The sequence below is a fragment of the Anolis carolinensis genome, chromosome 4, assembly GCF_035594765.1.
Source record: "Anolis carolinensis isolate JA03-04 chromosome 4, rAnoCar3.1.pri, whole genome shotgun sequence".
Taxonomy (NCBI): Eukaryota; Metazoa; Chordata; class Lepidosauria; order Squamata; family Dactyloidae; genus Anolis; species Anolis carolinensis.
In genome coordinates, this window is record NC_085844.1 from 168862169 (window position 1) to 168886642 (window position 24474).

A 24474-nucleotide genomic window follows, 5' to 3' on the forward strand; every position below is an offset into this window, starting at 1 on the left:
TTTAATAGCATTGATGTTTAATTCTGTTTTAATGTTTGTATATCTGTAGATTTTAAATTGTATTTAAATGCTTTTAATGTAAGCTGCTTTGAGTCTTCTTGTGGGAAAAAGTGGGATACAAATAAACATAATAATAATAATAATAGGTACGATACACACACTGTGGGAAAATATTTAATATAAAAAGGATATTAAGGTGTTCCTACATTGCATTAAGTAATATCATGAATTTTTTTTGTCTCGAAATGCAGTCTTGTGGTAATGTTCTGTTTGTAAAGCTACATGGATTCTTGCCACTTAAATGGAAGCATAAAATTTTATTCCTATGCCACCTAATTTTGCTTTTGGTAAATATCATTTTTCATCTGAGTGAAAAAAAAATGATGACAAGCTTGAAGCAATATTAAAATATCAATTAAATTGGGGAAATGTGAGAATTTGACATGTTAGGATACTGTAAAGCAGGGATGAACAAAATGCAAATCTGGGGCTCCATGTTCTCTCTCCTTCCAAGTTGTTTTTGCAGTCTTTGGACATTATAGATTTTCTCATCTGCTCTTCTTCTGGTGAAAAATAGAAGGGATTTTTTTCTTGCTTCGGAGGATTCCTCCAGGCAGGCTTTGAAGCTGCAAGGCTATTCAATGCTAATCAAGGTGGCCAATTGCAACATTCACACTTGCCTCAAAGAGACAAGAATTCTTTCTCTCACCCTGGGTTTTCCACAGATATATAAGCCCCACTTGCTTAGTTTCCAACAGACCTCACAACCGCTGAGGCTGCCTGCAATAGATGTGGGTGAAACTTCAGGAAATAATGCTTCTGGAATGTGGCCATACGGCCTGGAAAACTCACAGCAACCCAGTGATTCCAGCCATGAAAGCCTTTGACGGCTCACCTTTTAAATAGTTTTTAAATCTATTTTTTAAAAGTCAGACATGTGTTTCTAGTCATTTCTGGCTTTGGTTCCCTTCTCTACTTTTTGGGGAGCAGTTAACGGGGCTTCTGGGGGTGTCTGATTTATTGCAGTTACTGACCTTGCCCTAAAACTAAATCCTTCTTCACTCTCAGTCACTTCAAGTTGCCTCCTGGCCTGCTTGTTCCTTGGCCTCTATTTCCCCACAAAAACTTTCAATCCAAGACCTACTAGAGAAAATTGTTTACAGTGCAAACATTTCTATTGGGAGTATAAATACCTCTTTGGGATATCACTTTCTGACTCTTGCCATCATATTAAAAAATGACTTTCAACTCTTTTTGGAAAAAAAAAACCCTGTCCCTCACATCCTTCTCAGACCACCATCCCTTTCCATTTTCTTTTCGTGCCAATGCTCAATATATAATGAATATTGTAATAGTGCCACAATACCCTACACTGCCCAAATTAAAAGGGCCATGTAAGAAAAATGGCTACTTATTTTCAAGCAGTTGCTTACTATTCACTCTGGTCTCTTTTAATGGTCTAGTTTCAAGTGCAGCTGTGATTATGTGATTCCATTGCAAGCAAGTGTTATGCTCATACGAACCTGCTAGATTTGCTCCAAGAGTCCCCAGGTCAGCAAAAGGATCCAGGGTTTGTGGTTTGGCTTGGTGGGTAGGAGTGCTATGCATGGAGCCTGTAGGGCTGGTAGCAGCTGATTTGCTCCCCTTACCCAGGCCACCTGTGAATAAAAAGAAGAGGCTTGTCAAATGCAAATTAAATGACTATAAGAATTAAAATTAATATAATTGCTACTTGTGTCATTGTGTTATCTCAATGCACAAAGAAACAGCAACATACTAATTTGAGAATGTTATGAGTTATGATTTGGAGATAAAATTGCTCTTCAAATCTCACATAGAAAATACATTTAAGAAGGAGTACTGCACTGACAATGTTACAGCAAAAGTCCACATTATTTTTGGCAAAGAACATTAGAGACGGCAATGTTTGGGCTGCTCCCTCATTAAATTTTGCCATCAAATGAACAGACTCTAAAGAGCATAACGTTGTTCGTGTTTATGAATTGCCTTTTAACAATTGTGTAATTGTAGCAGCATTGTAACCATTAGACATTTTCAGGCTTACAAAAAAAACCCGAATTCCTGTATATCAAATTTTACAGTTCATCCAGATTTCTGTAACACCTTTAAGCAGATCTTGTTCATTGTTTTGGTTTTCTTTGCATATGAGCTCTTTATCTATGGGCTAAATTAGTGAAATTAAAATGTGTCCTTGCATTCAACATGCATGTTTTTTATAAAAACCTTATTAGTACAGTAATTGGGAGTGCTGATTATCAGTAGAAGAAGGAGTGATTTAACTCTTTACACACTTGCTGTGATCCTGATGAAAATAAATTCATATCTGTACTGCAAAAAATACCAGCACTAATAGGGGATGGCCTATCAAAACAATAAGAAGCTTCAGATAAGCTCTTTTCAGATGTTTTGATCAGATCTAATCCCACCCAGCATGTTCAGTGGTAAAGGATTTAGGTTGGTGCAATCCAAAACATTTGAAGGGCCAAACTTTTCCATCCCTGGAATGTTCAGTTCTGTATTTTTCAGTTCTAACAAACATCACAGAAGCCACTCGCTGGCTACTATTCATATGTTTTGTTAAATGCATGCAGTTTACAGTACATTCAAATTCATGGACCTTTGGTACAAGCTTCTTACATGTGATGTACTGGTATATTTTTTAAAATTCTATAGGTTTTTGAGAAATGGTAGGCAAACATTTCTCAAACATCAGAGGCCCCAAACATCAAGAGAATACAAGGCTGCCTACCTAATTTTTGAAAGGACGCTATCTGCATAACTGCCCCACTATATAAATTTATTATTATACAAAATGGACTGTTAGGACCTAATGGAAAAGATTATGATTTCAAGATGAAGTTAACACATTTCATACAGATTATTTTTAAAGCAGTTAGAAAATGGTTGTGACAAACCTGATGTGTGAGGCCATTCCCAGTCACTCGAAACATCTGGTTGAATGGAAACCGTTGGGGTATTTGAGGGACCTAAAACAAAATGACAGTTCCTTATTACCACACTCATTTTAATTTGTTTTTATTTTGTGCAACCTTTGAAACTTGTTCTTTTTTTAAAAAAATAATCACTTAATGGTGTGGCACTCTGCTTTTTGTGTGCTTCAGAAATACCAGTTGTAAAGTAGTTCTGTGCCTAAATGTGATCTTGGAATCTAAGTCCTGGTTAGTACTTGAATAGGAGATACCCAATGAATACCAGGTGGCGTAGGCTATATTTTGGAGGATAGAATTGACCTAAACCCACTCTTAGTATTCCTTGCCTAAGGAAACACTATGAAATTCATGGTGTTGACAGGCAACTTGAAGATATATACACTCAAACACATTCTCTTTCAACAAGTCAAATGAGATATCTAAGTGTCCCTGATTTACCTTTTATTACAGAATTTGCTTAGAATTAAAACTAATGAAATGTCTAATCTGGAGCATTTGAATTCATTTTCTAGAAATTACAGTTGGCTAGATTTAGAATTAGATTTAGAGGACATTGCATTTATGACCTTTGCATTTTTTTACAAACAAGAAGCACTGACATAGCTTTTCAAAATCAACGTGCCTCTTCGTATGAATACATTTTTTCTGCTTGGGTATTTTAAATGTGAAGCAGTGTGGTATAGAAGAAGTAGTGATTTTAGTGCTGGACTACAGCTCTGGAGACCTGGGTTCAAATGCTTGCTTGTCCATAAAAACCTGCTAGATGATACTCTCAGCTTCAGAAGAAAGTAAAATCAAATCCCCTTTGAACATACCTTGCAAAGAAAACTAAATATTTATTTCCAACACTATCTGGTAAGCCACAACTGCCACCTTCCCAATAGGTGTTGAGAATGTAACATAACCTTGCTTGCTACTGCATACATAACAAAAGGAATCTTCTCAGGGAGAGTTTTGAGTCTTGGGAAATAAGACATTTGGTAAAAAGATTTATTGTTTTCTCACAATCAACTCTAAAAGTTCTGAAAGACTTGTATCACTTTATACAACCATTTGAAAATTTATGGCAAAGGCCTGGTTTGCATTTTTCTCAATCCTGTCACATCCCACAACTGTATAAATATGTTGTATTCCCTTGTCTTCAGAATCACTCAGTACTGCATCCAAAGAAATGGGTTTATATTCACAGAGGCTCATGTGAAAATAAAAACCAATTCGACTCAAAGATGTTGCCGCATTATTATTTTTTCCTTTTTTTTAGGGGGCAAGAGATTTAGGCCTCACCCTGGTATGCTATGCCTTACATTTCATGGAAAAGTTCTTGATGTCAAACATTTATATATATTGTTGACATACCGAAAAACTTGTTAATTGTTACTGGTAAGCTAATAATGTGCATTAGCTTACTAGTAACAACAAGTTTTTCGGTAAGCTAATAAGGTGCAGGAGCCTCTGGTGGTGCAGTGAGTTAAACTGCTGAGCTGCTGAACTTGATGGCCAAAAGGTTGGCAGTTTGAATCCAGGGAGCGGTGTGAGCTCCCGCTGTTAGCCCCAGCTTCTGCCAACTTAGTTCGAAAACATGCAAATGTGAGTAGATTAATAGGTGGGAAGGTAACAGCACTCCATGCAGTCATGCCGGCCACTTGACCTTGGAGGGGTCTGTGGACAACGCCGGTTCTTTGGCTTAGAAATAGAGATGAGCATCACCCTCCAGAGTCAGACACAACTAGACTTAATGTCAGGGGAAAACCTTTACCTTTACCTAATAATGTGCAAAATGGTGAATATCTGTGGTTTGAAACATTTTAAAAAACTAGAAGATAAATGGCTTTACACCATTATTCTATTTATAAGAAAACCTTATGGCACCTTAAAGATTATAAAGATGGATATGGCACAAACTTTCATTTATTTGACATAAGCCCACTTCTTCAATAGCTCTGCAACTCCAGAGAAAAAAAGTTTTCACCACTTGTTCTTGTAATTTAAAATGAAAACAGATTTATGTAGATGTAAAATCCTACCCATGTTAAAAGGGTCTCCTTGCACTGTAGGGGAAGGGCTCCTTGCTGACTGTAGAAAAGGATCTGTGGTAGCATTTGATGAACCAAGAAAAGAGCCAAGGAGATCTGGAGCAGATTTCTTAGGACTACCCCCAAACGGATCAAAGGCGGTTGCTGCAAAAACAACACATTTGCTTTTCAAACTATGCATTCATTTTACACCCAATTAGCAATGGACTATAATCCTTTACTTCAGAGCCATCTTGTACTATTCATAATTGTTCTGTACTCACATACAAACATATTATTAAGAATTTGTTAACAGTTTTCAAGTCAAGAGGTGTGAAAAAGAAAAATTCATGTAGAGGTTTCATTCACATTGCTATGTATTTTATTCCTCTTACATCTGGACAGAAATGCAGAAATGACTGAAAGCGAGCTAAAATATGCTTGAACTGGGAGTTTATAGGAGGATGTTTAGTTTCTGACTCATCATCCACCCAGACAACCAAACAAGAAATCATACGTAATAACTGCTTCACAATAGCCAACACCCTTGCTAGAATACTTCACCAAATGTTTAGCAGTTTTTTGTTAATACGGGGAGAGTACCTTCAATTTGTATTGGGATTTTTAAATTTTATTTTATTCTGGTTCAGCTGTTCTTGTTTTCTTGTCTGTGTATATAAATATTACTAGTTATATAACTGTAGGGATGTTATTGATATTTGGCCCACTGGATTCTCAGTATTTTTCTCATTCATCTTTTCCAAAATATATGTCAGAAAATAACCTGGTTCTGAAGAGACTAAAAAATACATGAATACCAATTCAGATACTGAGAAAAAAGCCTAAAATGTCTGTTGCCTGTTTTTATATGCAAATTGCTTCTGAACTAGGGCTGCCTGATTTTTAAAAGGACAGTTCCTGTGCCTTCCATCATTTTTCCTGTACCTTCCATAGATGGTGAAATATAATCATAGAAGATGAGTATTCACCAGCTTGTCATGCAGGCTCCACAGATTGAAACACCCTATTCCACATGGCTATTGAATATACGCTATACAAACATTGTCCTGTTTTTCATCTACAGTAGAGTCTCACTTATCCAACATAAACGGGTCGGCAGAATGTTGGATAAGCGAATATGTTGGATAATAAGGAGGGATTAAGGAAAAGCCTATTAAACATCAAATTAGGTTATGATTTTACAAATTAAGCACCAAAACATCATGTTATACAACAAATTTGACAGAAAAAGTAGTTCAATACGCAGTAATGCTATGTAGTAATTACTGTATTTACAAATTTAGCACCAAATACAGCCCCAGAAAAGCAAACCAATGGAATCAGTGGTAAACAAATGCTTATGCAAATTCTGTCTTCAGGGAGTATACTTTAGTTGGGTCTAACAATACTCTACTCTCAAAACTTTTCTAAAAAGTACCTTTTCATTCTCCAAGTTCTCAAAAGTAATTAGCGATTTCTAGTTAGTTATTTCAAAGTGGTGCATCTTTTCTATGTATTGGTGATGGAAAGGAGAAAGAGAAGAAATAAAATACAGTACAGTCTCACTTATCCAACATTTGCTTATCCAACATTCTGGATTATCCAATGCAGTCTGCCTATTAGTAGTCAATGTTTTTGTAGTCAATCTTTTCAATCATTGTGATGTTTTGGTGCTAAATTTGTAAATACAGTAATTACTACATAACATTGCTGTTTATTGAACTGCTTTTTCTGTCAAATTTATTGTAGAACATGATGTTTTGGTGCTTAATTTGTAAAATCATAATGTAATTTGATGTTTAATAGGCTTTTCCTTGATCCCTCCTTATTATCCAACGTATTTGCTTATCCAACATTCTGCTGGCCCGTTTATGTTGGATAAGTGAGTCTCTACTGTATGAAGCAGAAAGGAAAGCTATGTGAGAGGGAACAAAGATTTAGTAATACGTAGTGAGAGGAAAAGAGAAAGTGACTGGATGAAAAGCAGTAATGTTAGGGAAACTTTGAAAACTCCTTGGCTGTGGTTCCTGGAATTGTGGCAGCACTAGGTGGGCAGGTTATGAGTTTAAGTTACTGGCTGTTGTTCCAAATTAAATTAACAACCATATAATAATAATCTCTAGATTCTAATCCTTCAAAAAGCCCTTAAAATTATGTGTGTTCGCACTAGTGCAATGATGGGCAAGCTTTTGCGCTTGGTGTGTCAAAATTCACCAAAAAACCTGGCATGACTTGGGTGGTGTGTCACTTCGAGAGAAAAAAACCACAATTTCGCAATATGTATAGTTTAAATAACAAAAATGTATAATTGTAATATATAACTGTATTTAATAAATCAAAAATTATTTACTACCCTTATTTCCATGTACAGCGATCTATGGTACCTCTTGCAGTTTCCACACTGAATTCTCTCTATTCTAGTTTCAATGTAGTCATGAATAATGAATAATATAATAATAATATAATAGTAATAATATGATAATATACTACAATAATAATATAATAATACAATGATATAATAATTATACACACACACACACACACACACATAAATGTAATGTGCATAATTCCCATGGAGTAAACAACAAAACCACTGGACCAAATCACACCAAATTTGGCCACAAAAGACATAGTCATCCAAATCAATTTGCAGGTGGCAGGGTGTCAGCAAAAATGGCTAGGTGTGTCAGTGCTGACACGCGTGTCATAGGTTGGCCATCACTGCACTAGTGAGTGCTTTGTGAATGCCCCGAGTCCCTTTGGGGAGATGGTGGCAGGATACAAATAAAATATCATCTTCATCATCATCATCATCATCATCATCATCATCATCATCATCTTGAGAATCTTAACACAGAAACAGATTACTTTGCATTATGAGAAAGAATCTTGAATATCAGCAACTTTTCAGAAATATAAGAAATTGATATGTGTGTGTGTTTTTTTACACAAACTGTATCCCAAGTACTACAATCAGAAATATTTACCTTCGCCTACTCTCGGGGACAAAGATGGGGATGCAGAAGCTGCAGACCGTCTTGGGGTGGATTGTGCAGACCCAGTTCCTCCCATCTGAAAAACATCCTCAACTGCAGGTTGTGCACCTTGGTTTGATCCTGCAGCCCCAAAAAAATCACTCAGCAAGTCTGAATTAGAGGGTGGTGCAGTGGCTGCTGCTGGGAAGTTCTTACTCATAAGGCTGCCATCCAAACCTAAAAGGTCCACTTCTTCTGGTGGTGGGGGTGGAGCAGGTGGTTCTTGATGCTTTTTGCTGTGCTTTGGTACCCCGTGGATTTTTTCAGCACTGGTGTTACTGTGCTGACTGGAGAGAGATAAAAGTTCATCATCCGACTGCTCACTTTCTTCATGAACCAATGCTGCTTTGTCTTCAGAACTAGGATGTGAGCCACTTCTCTCCAGTTTTTGATCTAAGTGGTTAAACAGAAGCGCCACATTAGCCAGAAGTTCTTTTGATTCTCAAATTTTTGATACTGGTAGGGGACTTTTCCTCTTCTGGAAGCAAACAACATTCATTATAACAACATTTACACTTAAACAAAGTAATTTTAGTTAAATTCTAAACAAAAATCAGAAACCCTAGGATTCAAAACTGGGAGAACTATGGTGTTTTCAAGACACTATAACAGTTAAACAGAAGCGCCACATTAGCCAGAAGTTCTTTTGATTCTCAAATTTTTGATACTGGTAGGGGACTTTTCCTCTTCTGGAAGCAAACAACATTCATTATAACAACATTTACACTTAAACAAAGTAATTTTAGTTAAATTCTAAACAAAAATCAGAAACCCTAGGATTCAAAACTGGGAGAACTATGGTGTTTTCAAGACACCATAACATTCAGATGTAATAATGGAAAACAGAATGAGAATTATATCAGAGTCTGCTCGGATCCCCAATGCTCTGTGGAGTTTAATGAGCCAATTACATTCTACGCATGTACTAGCCGGTTCTTTTCTGTTGACCCTGTAATGCTTATGAACTGCCCCACAGCATTGACAGGTTCTCTGGAGATTGACAATGAGATGAAAGAGGGAAAGAAACTAATATATGGATTATGAGTTGAGGAAAGTGTTACTCAAGCAGAAATCTTATGTACCTTGCCAGCTGAGTGATGACAAGAATGCACCCTGTCCAGCATTCTTTAGGTTATCTTGTGGCACATCTATAGAACCTCTACCTATAACGTACAAAGTCAAACCAAACCAAAGATGAGTGAAATTGAAAATGGTCAAACTTGAAGTTTTCATGAAAGCTGAAACTTCTACACAAATAAAATATCTTACCAGCCATGGCAAGGGCATCCTGGTGTTCCTGATGTGAAGAGAAAAGAATGCTTGGGTTGATGTCTTTTGTTGTAAAGTTCTCCCATGGAGGAGTTAAGTCAGTCGGTCTATCAGTAGAATCTATTTCTATCTCCAGTAGGACATGGAACAGTTGGGGATATTTTTCTGGTGAATCACATGCATCCAGTTCAGGTCTAAATATTGACAGAAAGTTCTTCAAATTAAAATAAAAACAAACAGTTTAAAGGCGATCTGTTAAAGTCAAATTTTGAGTCTGAATATGATGGCAACAATGAAGTTACTTTGTTATGATCAAAGCTTGGCCTTGCATTATATACTATTATATAGTGCAGAGGACAAATGTGCAATTTATGGCCTTTAGAAGATTCATAGATTGCAGTCCACACCACCCCTTAGTTAAGTATTTGAGCTAAAGCTAATGGGAGTTCCAGCCCAAAAACACATGATGGATCACATGTTATCCAGCCTATACAACATGTCATTATAGTGGCCAGGATCCAAAATAAAACTTATTGAGACACTCAGTTACTGATTTCTTTTTCATGCTCAGAATCTAAGTATTTGGAATCTCAGAACAATTTTCTGATTTGGAATATCAAGTAGAGTCCAAATTCAAGAAATGTGTGATACAAGAATTTTTTGACAGCTATGTGAATGAATGTATACAATTCCAGGAGCACATGAGGGGAGAGTTCAATCATCATCAGTGCACCTTCAGAGAAAGCCTGAGCTCAAAACAAGAAGCCTATGAGCCAACCCCAACATGCACATAGCCATGAGTTTGTTCTGATAGGTACAGTAGAGTCTCACTTATCCAACACTCGCTTATCCAACGTTCTGGATTATCCAACACATTTTTGTAGTCAATGTTTTCAATATTTTCAACTGCAATAATCTAGAGATAGATAGGAGGGATATTTCTCGCCCATGTATTGGATATTTTTAGTGTCAAAGTTGGAGCCCCCAGTGGCACAATGTGCCGGCAGGACTGTTGACCAACAGCAGTCGGGGTGAGCTCCAGTCTGTTAGCTCCAGCTTCCCATGCGTAGACATGAGAGAAGCCTCCCACAGGATGGTAAAACATCTGGGCGTCCCCTGGGCAACGTCCTTGCAGATGGCCAATTCTCTCACACCAGAAGCGACTTACAGTTTCTCAAGTCGCTCCTGACACGAAAAAAAAGTTTCAAAGTTTTAGCAGACAACAGACCTCATTTAGCCTGCAAACCACACTCCATTCACCTCCATACATTCACTCCTGAACCTTAATTTCAAGAATCATTACTGTGTTTTCACTATCATTAACAATTTTCTGATTTATTTCAGAGCATTCATTTATTGAGGAAGGAAATGTTTTAGTCTTACCACATGAATTTCTAAAAATTTAAAAAAAACACAGTAAAGGACATAGATTTCTTTGTGTATTTTGGTTCTGCATCTGTTGGACCTCATTGTCATATCAGCCAATATCCACCTATTTCACCATTCAGCACATGCTCCCTAGCTGTGAGATACTCACTTAGTAAATTTTAATACTGTCGTTCCCAGGGCTATGAATCCAGTGTGAAACTGAATCTGAAATATTTGTGTGTTTGTCATCTAAAAAGAAATGATAAACATTATATTTTAAAAATAAAGCACAACTGATTTCAGATGTATACCATACGCAAATTAGCCATTCAGTTCTACTTCACTATAAGCTATTGCTATAGACACATCTCTAAAATTAAATACTGGTAATTTGAAATGGCTAATTTAAAAATCAGTAAAAGAAAGCAATATTAGGACATATTCAGTTGTACAGTGTTAGATCCAGATTTAGGCTGTAATTTTATTCTGACTCACCTAAACCATACTGAACTACATGAGATTTCTTTTTCAGTAGACTCATACAGGAGTGCATTATTTGTCACACTAAAACCATAATATAAATAACTTAAAACACTATCAATATCAATACATCTATGTTATATATGAATGATACTGGATTCAATAATTCTTTATTACTCACACTTTTAACGTGTTGTCAAAGTGACCAACAAAATAGTAAAAATCAATAATAACAACAAATTAACATAACACTAAAATAGCAATAAAATCAATTTCAGAATAGCTGTTCTGATAAATGATTATAAATATTTTCTTCTAATCTACTGTTCATAAAGTCACGTGATGCAAGTTAATTTGTAAAGTGCACAATATAGAAATATTATTTTTCTCCTTATAAATGTTAGGATGACCGCAATGTCATTCTATATAATCCTCCCACTTCTTTCGAGACAGATATGAATCATACAAGAAAGTGGGGCCGATAAAAGTAGGCATATTAGGTCTATCCAGGCTATTAAGATGTGCAGTATCAGAGGCTGCATGCCAATGCATATCTGTTCCTATGGAATGTGAGACAATTAGTGCCGTTGCCCTTATGTTCTTGCTTATGAATGCCTCATAGAAAACTATCTGGCCACTGTGCAAACAAAATGCTTGATGAGCTAAACATTTAGTCTAACCCAAAATGAAGAATGACACAGCAAAGCCTGCCAAGAGGTCTGAAATTAGGAATATTCTAAAATAGGATCCATCTGGTAAACCATATGTAGTGATCCTCATTCATTTACCAAGCAGGTTGACAAAAGGAGCATTACTGACTCTCTAATTTTACTTCCACATTCCCTAGTTTATGTTTTGCCAAAGTATGTGTTGAACCTACTTTACTACAAAAGGATATTCTCCTTTTGGCTCATTTTTATATCCCATTGTTACAAATCAAAGAATGAACAGACTTGGATCAGCTAACAGTCATGCATGTTTAGTTGTGCATTTCAAGATTGCATCAGTCATACTTTAGCTTGAAGTCGTCCCCCAATAGTTGATCGCATATGGTAGACTGAAACAACCACATCGCCATGGACAGTGACTCCTAATGGAATTACAATTTTTCCTTCTTGAACACGAAATTCCCTAAAGAAAAGCAAAACAGCATGCCTTATATAACAGTTATTACACATAGCTACAACCTACATGAGATGGAAAACAGCAAAATCATACTCTAGCCAATATATTTTTTTAAATCCCTCAGTTTACACGCTAGCTGGATTGCACATAATTTGGTTAGTTGTTGCAATCCAAACACCTTGATGCTGGAATTAGAAAACAAATGACATTCAGATTACTGTAACAATAGTTGATGTTATTATTTTTAATTTTAACCATATATTCTGATTAACGCCTACTTGTTTAATTCTCAAAACATCTTGACAGATTGATGTATATCTCAGTAGCATATGACATGGCAAATTCTATTCAATCCATGTATAAGTTGACCATCCCTTATCCATAATTCCAAAATCTAAAATCTTCCAAAATCATACACATGGGTGGCTAAGTTAGTGACACCATCCTTGCTGATTATTCAATATACATAAACTTTATTTCATGCATAACACTGTTATAAATATTGTGTATAAAATTACCTTCAGAACATGTGTATAAGGTTATATGAAACATAAATTAATTTCATGCTTAGACTTGAGTCCCATCCAAAATATTTCATTACATCCAGATACAGATATTCCAAAATCCAAAACTAGCATCAAATGTAGGTACTAAGCAAGCTATTCTAGAGGTGACATTCCACAAATAGGGTACTAACAGTGAAATGTCTCACAGCACAAATTAGTCACATGGAAAAGTGAAATAATCATAGAGTCCAGGTAGGTAACTATAGGAGGAATGCACATTCAGGTAACAAGGCCCCAAACCATTTAGAGCTTTAAATGCTAAAACCAGCACTTCTAAACGGCCTAGCAAGCAGCCTGAAGACATTTAGCTCCTGGAGCTAGTTAGCATTCCTTGCATTCTATAGGAACTAGGTTCTCCATGTCTAGGTTCTCTTCAAACTAGAACCATATATTAGAGCCCGACTGTGCCAGTGTTTAGGATGCTGGGTTGACTTAGACATTCTGGATACTCCTTTGAGCATGATGGATACTAGTCATTCAAAGAAGATTTTCGTTCATACACTATTCTCCTTCTATGCAGCAGGGACTTACTTCATTCTTTCATATTCTTGTGAGGTTGTGAAGATTCTAGTTTCTCCAATGAGGATATCACAAAAAGGCCGGCAGCCATTTCTCTGCTTGTTAAAACATGGTATTGGGCTGAGCAGGACTGATTTGATCGTTAGAGGCTTGCAGTGAGGTTGAATGGGCTTGTCTGCTATTAGATCACAAATATATCCTAGGTACCTAAAATGAGTAATTCAAAAGAATTCATGCTACTGCTTTGTATCTTTATATCATTTCCTAAAAATGCATGTTTATAGCTTGCTTAATCTGCCATGATGTGATATTTTCAATTGAACAAGAATTGCTGTCATGGAATAAAAGTGATTTACCTGATAAATAAACATGTCAACATTAAATGAACGAATGGATGGAAATCCGGTGATAGCCAAAGGGAGAAAATCGGCATAAATGTACATAGCATTCTGAACATTACGTAGTTCCACTTGACTCTGCAACGCGTAACAAGGCAATCACCCAACTCAAAGTTGTAGCAATATTCAGTATGTCAGGATAGGAACTCGTGGTCTACCAGATGTTGATGGTTTGTAGTTTTATCATGCTTGCTTACTGATTATGGAATTTAAGATTTTTGCAAACTAAAATGCAGTAATATTTAGAGTCATATGTTCCCTGCCTCTTTCATATATATAGCTTTAGAATCCATATATACATACATATACATATAGCTTTAGAATCCAGACCAGGTTAGGAATCATGTAGTCCTCCAGATGTCGTTGGATAGCATCTTCTGGCATTCCTCACCATGAACTATACTAGCCAGGCTCCTCAGCAGCCCTGAGAAGTCTGGAGGAATACATCATTCCAATCCTGGTTTAGGCTATTGATTGAATGCTGGCAACTTTGAATACTTGCAGCATATGTGTTTCTGAAACAGCCCATGTTTTTCGTCAAAGTACTTTGATGTTTGGGGAAGCTTTGAAAAGTATTTTCCCCACTTATTCTGGAATAGTTTCTTATTCAGGAGAACTCGTGTGCAACTGCAGAAATCAAAGGGCTTAAAGCACTTAGTCAATTGTTACCTCCAACCAGTTCTGCATTTCAGTTACAGTTTTTAAAATACCTATCGATTTCAGTGTAGCCATGTAGCCATAAGTTAGGAGTTGAGAAAGGGCATCCCTTAACCTCATTTTTGCATGTACCCATATTTGAAGGAATCTATCTACATAGCTTTTTCAGGTGATGTTCAAGCAAAGATTTTCATACCCCAAATATCCTAAAATCCTGGTTTGCGCCCCCCCCCCCCCCCAACTAAAGCATAAACACCATATTCCACAGACACTGATGAAACTCAGCCCAGATATTTTGTTTGGCCAGTCACATGCCAATCCATCCCATGAGGGTGTGAGGAGGCAAAATTTGGCTCAGGTGTATTTTCTCACTCCTTCTGTAACTGTTGAAGAGGAGTAGAGTTCACAAAAATGGGTTCGAAAATATGGGCATAAGTACAAGATAAACATTACACTGAAAAATAAATAAAACATTTGGTCAGTCAAAAAACCAAATGTTCCTTACCTTCTATGGGATGGCCAAAGTACAACTCCTGGTCTTTTTGAATTTAGCAACTGAATGGCAGGAGCTGGATTAGAGAACAGATGACAGAAACAGAACATTGCACTGACCAGGACTGCTGATGCTACGCGACCGTCCTGTCAAATAAAGCGCAAGAACACCCATCAGGAAAATTTCACCCTCTAATTGTTTCCCCCCACAATATGCTCTCTGAACAAGATTCCATCAGCATAGAACTCCCAAGCTAAAACACTATCCTGTTTTATCCAGAATATGAAAGATGTGCCTCCTTCTACATAAACATGCACAGTATTAGATAAATTAAGCAGCAGTAAATGTTTAGCTGAGATTAGTAGCAATGGAACAAATATTTTAATGAACATATTACAGATTGCAAATGTTATTTTTGGGGACTACAGCTCCCAGGATGCTCCCAGACAACATGACTGCTGGCTCAAGGATACTGAGGGTCATAGTCCAAAAAGTAGTTTTCTAAAGCTCTACTTTTGGAAACAACTGCAAGCAACTAACATTTCAGTAATAAATTCACACAGTCGCAAATTACTGCAGACTTATTAATATCTAAAAGAAATATAATAATTCACCTACGGTTCCACTCACTCAATAATGCTTACATACGTCCAATCCATATAAAAAAAAAACTCCCTGGAAACTATTAACTGGTGTAAAGACTCTCCATGCAGATAGGCTTCTTCATCACACCCATCATGTAGGTGGATGTGATAGAGAAGCCTATCAACAATATAGAATCTGTATGCCATACTGCACAAAGGAAAGAGCCTGTAATCTAATAAGTTGCATTCAGCTTTGCTTAGATATACTCAGAGACATACTCAGCACTATGCCTTCAACACACTACATTCAATGTTACTTTTTACTATACTGGTTTTTGCTGCAAAGATACAAGTTCCTATATAGAATAAAACCCCTATATCCATGGGGCATATATTCCCTGCCAGAATGCAATAATGTGAAACCACTGATATGACCAAACACCATTAATTACGAGGACCCCAGCACACCATAAAGTTGGGTTGGAGAACTGATATTTTTAAGAATTTGCTAGTCCTCCAACACAACTCTAAAATAACATCTGAGGGAAGTATAACACAGAATCGCCTGGAGGACATAGAAAATGCCACAGAGACCATTTTCCCCCAATACACAGCTAAGAATTCTGTGATTACGAGGACCTTGTGGTATTAATAAAATTATACCTTCTGTCACTATGGGCAGTCTCTTGAATAGCTGGAAGGGTTAGGAAGTATATGTGAGGAGGAAAGTAATTCTGGCATTTCTTCATTCTTTCTATCTTAAGACAATCCAGGTACTCCCACAGAAAGTTTATTGGGAGTAATACTAAGGCTCAGAAGAGGGCATTTAAGGGGCAGGGAAAAATGAACTTTGAGTGTGACTAAGGTCAACTAATACCATATTCCACTGCATTATAGTTGCCACTGAATAATAGTTGCCTGTCTCACTCACCCATGTGCCTCTTTTCAGCTATGTTGTTTCACTCAGCTGAGTGGGTGGGCGAAAGAGCAAGTGAGTGAGGCACCATAGCTGAAAGGAGGCACAATTTCTTTTCACCGCATAATAGGGGAAACAGTGACTATTATACAACAAAATGCAGTAGGTTTTCATAGTTGAGCCTCCTAGGTTCCCAGAGTTCAAACTGGAAACTCAACAGTACCCCAATTTGTAAATTATGAATTTTTTATTTGCGTTTAATAGCTATTTCTGATATCAATACTAACAACAATGTAGGAAATCCTATTTCACCTTCTCTAAAGTTCAAATATGTTCTTTTTTGGGGAAACTATTATTTTCTTATCTAATCAATTATGCAATCTGAATCAATTCAGATTTGACTGGTGGCATCTTACTTGTTGGGGCTAGACATGAATAGGGGACAAACAGAGTTAAGAAGATTATCCATTCCAGATACATTTTAAGCAAAAGAAAGGACTTCTGTGGTCTCTGCTCTTTACTGCAATCAATACTGGTATGCTACAGGATATCTACAATTGGGAAAACAACAGCTGAGGCTGCTAATTTGCATCTTCACATTCTCTCATAGTTATCATTAGCATAATTGTATGGATTATGGTACATTGCAATGCTGACATGTTGAAATGGCTTTTAACATATTAAATATAAGCAACTTAAATATAAAGCTTGTTCTTAATGTTGTGCATATTCAAAGTAATATTTTGAATAAATTAACATCTTCTTTATTAAGCAATATCAGTTTATAATACGAGGTTTTTTCAACATGCAGTTTTCATAGTCTCTACTTCTCTATAAGCAAGCTTGTTTTAATTAGAGGTTTCTGAAAAATGGTTACTTACTGCCTGACTTACCATACAGTGAATAACACAAACATTTTTAGGATTTTGTTGCAACCAGTTATGCATATTTTTACATACAGCATAAAGGTTGTGAAGACTTGGTGCTTGTCTACCAGGCCAACTACATTCAGATACCTGAAAAAAGAACAAAAGTGAAAAACAATCATTTCAGCGTGTCCAAGTCATGCACTCACAGCACAGTCATATTATCATCACCTTGCAGGACAATGTGATCCTCAAAGCATGTTCTTTTGTGGTCATTTGATGAAAGTGTAACTAGCTTTGACCGATAGCCAACCAGGGCTTAATCTAAACTGTGGAATTAATGCAGTTTTTATACTACCTTAACTGCCATGGCTCAATGCTATGAAATCATGGGAGTTAAAGAGTTTTAAGTGAGCCTCCAGTGGTGCGCCTGTTAAAGCGCTGAGCTGCTGAACTTGCAGACAGAAAGGTCGCAGGTTCGAATCCAGGGAGTGGAGTGAGCGCCCGCTGTTAGCTTCAGCTTCTGCCAACCTAGCAGTTTGAAAACATGCAAATGGGAGTAGATCAATAGGTACCGCTCTGGTGAGAAGGTAACAGCCACATGACCTTGGAGGTGTCTACGGAAACGCCAGTTCTTAGAAATGGAGATGAGCACCAACCCCCAGAGTTGGACACTACTGGACTTAATGTCAGGGGAAAACCTTTACCTTTATCTAAGAGTTTTATAAGCTCTTTAGCCTCCTTTGCCAAAGAATTTTGATGCCCCACCAAACCACAAATCCTAGGATTCCACAGGATTAGGCCATGGCAGTTAAATCCTTCAAGCTGCATTCATTCTACAATGTAGATGCAACCAAAGTTAAAAGTTTAAAAAGAGAAATCAGCTTAACAAAGCAAAAACATAGGACATTGTGTAATTGTCATCAACCCCAGGTATCTTTGTCTTAAAATGTCTTCTTATAATTATAAGTTATTTAAGATGTTATGTGGGTTTGAACAATAAAAAAAATCACTGAAATACAAGTGTACCTTTAGTGCTGATGGCTCACATGAGACGCCATGAAAGTGATAGCATCAACTGTGTTGTTAAACATGAACTATCACCATCGGGAAGTATAGTCCTTGCATACTTGACTTTTATGTTTTTTAAAGTAAAATGAAGGCTTTTAAAAAAATTACTTGTGGTCTCTTATGTCCAAGTCTGGATGTAAGGGTCATGGTGGGAAAATGATCATTAGATCATTTTATTTTATCCAGCAGGAGCCCCCAGTGGCGCAGTGGGATAAACCCTTGTGCCGGCAGGACTGATGACTTGAAGGTTGGGTTGCTGACCTGAAGGTTGCCGGTTTGAATTCAACCTGAGGTGAGTGAGGATGAGCTCCCTCTGTCAGCTCCAGCTCCCTATGCAGGGACATGAGAGAAGCCTCCCACAAGGATGGTAAAAACATCAAAACATCTGGGTGTCCCCTGGGCAACGTCCTTGCAGACGGCCAATTCCTTCACACCAGAAGCAACTTGCAGTTTCTCAAGTCGCTCCTGACATTTAAAAAAATATCCACCCATATTATAACAATCTATATGGGGAAAGACCCCCCCCCCCTTAAGAAGACAAAAATATGGAAAGAGGGTGTTATGATTGAGCCTCATGGCTCTGTTACTGACAGACGTGGGCGTAAGACTCCTCGAGAGTCAGATACTCTCGAGGAGCGAGAAAGAAAAAGACTGCGAGACATTTTTGCAGCACCATCTGACGAAGAGTCTTTTGAGGGGTTTACGGAGAGAATGGAGGAGGGGCTGGTTAGCTCGGAGGAGGATGAGATGGATTGGACTCGGGTAAGGGAGGAATTGGGTGCCACTGGTCATGATAGGATAGAAGATGAATGGGGACTTTCAGGACTAGACCCATGGCTTAGCTGGAGGGATGGGACGGGATCCACAGCTGGAGATGCTGTGGGGCGTAGTCAGAGGTGTTCCAGCTCTGATGAGGAAAGTGATGAGGAAACGCCCGGGTTAAGGAGGACAGCTGACAGTGATGAGGATTTGTAACTGGCATAAAATGGGGCTTGGGAGCAATTGCAAATTGCGTTGGGCAAGGTAATCTGGACAAACGCTTGGGATCTGTGTGGGACGCTTTCCTGAAGACTGGTGTGTTTTCCTGTGCTGAGACGTAAGTTGTTTTTGGAATTCAGGGTCAGACGGCGGGAGGAATTGTGTGGGCATTTGTTTGTGCAAACCTGTGCTTACTCTTATTAGCTTGACCTTCCGTCGTCTTCTTGACGGACGCCATCTCCTGCTTTGAAAACTCGGATTGAACTGACCACGGCTTGTCTTCCCCCTTCTGGACTTGGAAACTACAACGTCTACTTCTGGCTTTGAACCACGGAAAGGAACTGGGTCTACTCTTCTGCTACAATCCTTGGCTGATCTGTTCGTGTTGGAAATCCTGTCTGCTGTGTGTGTGGGAGCGACGCAAGTTCCTCTAAGCACCGTGTTGGCAGCAGAGAGGAATCTGCTGCCAATTAGTTGCATTCTTTTGTTCCCTGGCTTTTGTTTTGTTTACCCTCAGGCTGAAGCAAGCAGTTTGTTTTTACCCGGATTAAACTTCGGTTTAATCCGGTTTATCTTTTGTACGTTTTTCCCTTGCCCCTTTTTTGCTCCTAAAGGCTAAAATTGCCTGGCCCTTGTGTTTTTACGGGCATTTTTGAGTTCTGTAATTAAATAAACTCTGTTATTTTGAACCTTGTGGCGTTCTGTCCTTGACAGAGGGAGAACCTAGCTTTGCAGCCTCCTGGAGGAGACCTCCAGATAATTTAAGAAGTTACAAAATGGAGACTATGTATGTAATAATAATTTTTTAAAACTTTATTTGTATTCAGTCTATCTCCTCGAGGGGACTGAATGTAATTCACTGAATGTCTTAAGATGGCCTAGGGGTGCCAGTTAGATTTATAGATGACACTGTATCAAAATATCTTGAGAGAGCTTTTCTATCATGGTGCAACAAAACAGACTGAATGAAAAATTGTTCTCAGTGTCTTCTCCGGCCATTGCTTTAAAATTAATGAGACTTTATCCGCAATTAGTCTAGATTGCTCTCTGCTACTATCCTAATCTCAGCAGTTACTGTCAAAATGACCAATGAACCATACACTAAATATCCTCCAACTAGGCCTCAATGCAGCTGAGTGTAAGTACTAACTGGCTGTCAAGAAATGAGCACATTTGGAGGAGGGGAGCATCTATAATTATGTACGTAAACACACATTTATGAGATACAAAAGTACCAGTATCCCTGCTTTTTCTATATTAATGTTGGAAAACACTGACCACACTGAAGTATACTGGCTTTGATTCTAAATTTTATTCCATGAACAGACAAACTTTCCCTTCTTGCAAAGAATTTTGATCGTGAAAGAACCCATTACATGTAGCACAGATTCTTAGCTGCTACCATTTATGGATAAAAAAAAGGATTTATACTATTACAGTACACATCTATTGCTCTGCTTGCAATGCATGTTGAAATTGCTAATAATGTTTCTTAAACCCTGTCATGTTTAGTGACAGAGGAGTGGTCAGGTTAACTAAATAAAAAAGAGAAACAGGCAAAGGAAATAGGCACAATGCACAATCTAGCGTTTGTGGACACTGTAAAAAAAAAACTGAGATCTCTATATCCAACAAATCAAGACCAGAATAATGAAGTGACTACGCAGAGGCAGTAGGGTCACAATTGTCTCTGAGTGGAAAGTGTGAATATGAAAAACTTACCTAGATTTGTGTGAAACTACTCTATATTCACAATTCCTGTTAATCATGAGTTCAACACTATTGCCACTACTTTCTCCTTTACCAGGTATCAGCATGGGGAAAAAGAAGACCCATTCTTCTAGTGATTGAAATGCCAGTGAATGATGTTTCTGTAAGGGTTGGGGATGTTAGGCAAAGGCATAAAGAATACCCAACCTGTATTTTTTTTAATGCATAACGTAATAGCTTGGTTAAATAACTAAGTAGTTTGTGAAAGATTTCAGTCAAAGTCTACCACAGGTCATCCCCAAAAGCACTCATGACTAGATCAGAACAGTAAAGTTTGAAAACTATGTAGTTCTAAGACTACAGTTTCATAGACCACTTGTAACTGGGTTTTGAAAGATGTATGCCAAACCTCCACTACTTCATGTACAGACGAAGAACAGTTTAAAGCTACAGATAATACACTCATTGTTGCCCATTTTTGGTCTAAAACTATTTAGCAGCTTGGGATCCCTTTATCAGTTTTAAACTTATCTTTTTATGCAATGCTTTTGACACGAAATAAAAAAATAGATGTAACATGTGGCCTGGCTTTCTAGTTCAAATTTACCATATGACTATTGTATAAGTGTTGAACATGCTGTGTGATTTATACTTCAACCTAGTTCAGCACTATGGCACTGTACAATAGTCATATTACCAAGAGGGGAGTGTTGCTGTAGCTATTCCATCAGGACTATTGCACAAGCATGTTAGTAACACACCTCTTGTGAGATAGATGCAATGTGCAATTGTATAGCCTTTTGCAAGACAGACTGCCCATGTGCAGTGACAATGTATGGAAAGGAAAAATAGTGGGTCCTGAGCCAAAGATGCCAGTCATCCAGAATGGAGGGCAGTAGAAATTTGTGGTGTCCTGCACACAGCTGGAAAGCTGTCACCAGTTTTCAGAAGATGCTAATGTGCAGGGGGAACTCACCTTGCATAATATTACAGGTCCTGCAATGCCTTGTTTTAGTTGGGAACCCACCAGCTGCTGGAACATGGCCATACAACCCAAAACCCCACAGAAACACAGTGATTCCAGCCATGAAAGCCTTTGACAATACACAGAATAAAGCCTATCACTAACAACCTTTCCCACTCAATTCTGAGGAACTTTTGGGTTGCGGTAATGTAGCCTAGTCCTGCAGCACAGGGATTAACAGAGGCTGTGGGGGGGGGGGGGGGGATACAAGGAAGCAGCCTGTGCAACTTGAAAAAAACTAACTGCTTCTCTGATTTTGCTGCAGCTACAAAATATTTCAAAATTCTCCATTAATCCTGCTTGTCACCTATGTAGTGCTCTACTTAGCTTCAGATATGAGAAAACACAAGTTTTCAGAATTCAATACAGAATTTATATACAAATTGAAGTAAATTACATCTTGATGCCCCAGATTAAAAGCCTTTCATAATAGTGTACATTTTAAGTAATACTATTGATAAAACATACTGGGAGAAACTGGGATTTGTACTTTTGGTTAAAAATATTATCCCGCATTTCTTTAGGGATAACAGTATGGAACATTTTAACTTGATGCAGTTTAGACGCCTTTTTGTAACCCTGGTCATAGTTCAGCATGTTGGAGGTAGGATGGGGGAAAGTTGCATACAGAAATGTATGTATTTTAGAAAACCGCATATGAAGTGGTTATGTCTTAAGGAAACAGCAAATGATAAGTCAGAGTCTGTGTGTATTTATTTGTATGTTTAACTAGACTCTAACATGCAAATTGGATGAAATATAATATGAAATTTTTTGAAACGGCTGATCTCTCCATCCCTAATACCTAAGGCTACAAATATGGACATATAATGAAATAGAAAAAATGGTTTTCACAAGATCGGATGCTAATTAATCATCATGGCAATTTCTACTTCTCAAGACCGACATTTATCAAACTTTTTATCTTCTCTACACCGTATAGTCTTCCTCAATCAACAATTAATTATTATAATAAATTGGTTACTTATGTCACTGAACTCCTTATTTCAAAGGAAGCATAGCTTTATTTTTTTCTTATTCTTTTATTTCCTCATTGATTACAGACAGTGCACTAAATCTTACCAGCAAGGTTGAAATAATCATAACTTCATCAGTATATGGCAAATATCACTTACCCTATTGTGAAACCTGGTGGTACGATAAGACTTTGGTGACAAATTGAAAACTGTGTAGTGATCAGGATGTCTTGAATCCAAGAACGTCCGTACATCATCAATATGATTCCTAAATCCCAATTCAACTCCTTCACCAGGAAATGACATCACTATCAAGAAAGGCATGAGGAAGACAAACTTAGATTCTATACCAGAATAGAGACAAAATTGGAGTTCAAAAGTTCAAATTACCTTTTTATTGTGTAAAGTAAGTGACCAACTTACCAATAATTCTTGAGGTAATATAAGAAATATCTAATTCTCCCTTGGTGTAGCTGTGGAAAAGAAGACAAGAGAAGGCAAAATCAACTTTCCCCAAATAAACCATTTGTCCTGGATGCCAGCTATTTTCCCCTCATATTTGCTTAGCAAATGGATACCACCATAGCATGCCTGTAGAACATCACATTTTGCCCCTATGATTCCACCTTTAATTGCTGGATTCATCATTCTGTGTCAAAAACATGAAATTATGACCGTTTTCTGAAATGCAACTATATAATCAACAGGAGTGAAAATATTCCTTAACAGTGACCTATTCGTTTTTAAATTGGCTTGTCAGCAACATGCAAAAAGCCATAATGAATTTCTCATGAACCACACTTTAGTACTGACATTCATGCCCATCCTTCTCAATTGTCCTTATATTAAAGATTCAGAACCTGCACCTAATTTGTAATATAAAGAGTAAGTGGTCAAAGTCTCCAAATCTCATCCTCTGTTCCTGTTGGCAGACAGGAGTGACCGATGTCTGTTATATGATACTGCTGTGTCTGCACAGCTAAATAGTAAAAGAGTCCCTGCTGTGAAGCACCAGCAGCATATGAAGCAAATGGACTAGAAATTGCAAAAAAGTGGGGAGGCTGAACTTTAGGAAAGAAGCTGAATCCTCGAATTAATTATGGTTGCTTCCACCAATTCATCTGGATGCTGAAGGAGCATTACTCTTAGAATACCCTGTTTTTCAAAGAACCTAATTTAACCAAACTAAAACCTATCTGATAAGATATAATTCAATTTAGCAATCTTTCCTTACTTTAAGGTGTGTGGTTCTCAATTACTAAATTTAAACCAGGGGTGGAGTAGTTCTAACTCTCCAGATATTCCAAGCCTTAGCCACCATAACCAGTGGTGAGAAATGCTGGGAGCTTCCATTCAACAACAACTAAAATACCACTCCTTTTAAAACCTTAACTTAAAGAATGATGCCAATTCACAATCCTTCCTTCTCTTTCAACATGCGCATAGATGTAGCT

General features: G+C 37.6%; 1 protein-coding gene across 5 annotated transcripts in view; it reads right to left on the minus strand.

Moving 5' to 3' along the window:
- Positions 1-24474, minus strand: part of dnajc6 (DnaJ heat shock protein family (Hsp40) member C6) — an 81131-nt gene that overhangs the window by 11238 nt on the left and 45419 nt on the right. For 3 of the 5 annotated variants that reach the window (XM_062978221.1, XM_062978222.1, XM_008109308.3), the window contains 13 exons: positions 23444-23493; positions 23180-23328; positions 17276-17410; positions 14907-15040; positions 13359-13553; positions 12150-12267; positions 10826-10905; positions 9289-9482; positions 9102-9182; positions 7972-8412; positions 4997-5149; positions 2937-3008; positions 1524-1658 (listed from right to left, as the gene is read on the minus strand). In XM_062978221.1, the coding sequence (XP_062834291.1) occupies positions 1524-1658; positions 2937-3008; positions 4997-5149; positions 7972-8412; positions 9102-9182; positions 9289-9482; positions 10826-10905; positions 12150-12267; positions 13359-13553; positions 14907-15040; positions 17276-17410; positions 23180-23328; positions 23444-23493 (1937 nt within the window). The remainder of the gene's footprint in view (positions 1-1523; positions 1659-2936; positions 3009-4996; positions 5150-7971; positions 8413-9101; positions 9183-9288; positions 9483-10825; positions 10906-12149; positions 12268-13358; positions 13554-14906; positions 15041-17275; positions 17411-23179; positions 23329-23443; positions 23494-24474) is intronic. The other 2 variants (XM_003220130.4, XM_008109309.3) reach the window with 2 other exon arrangements.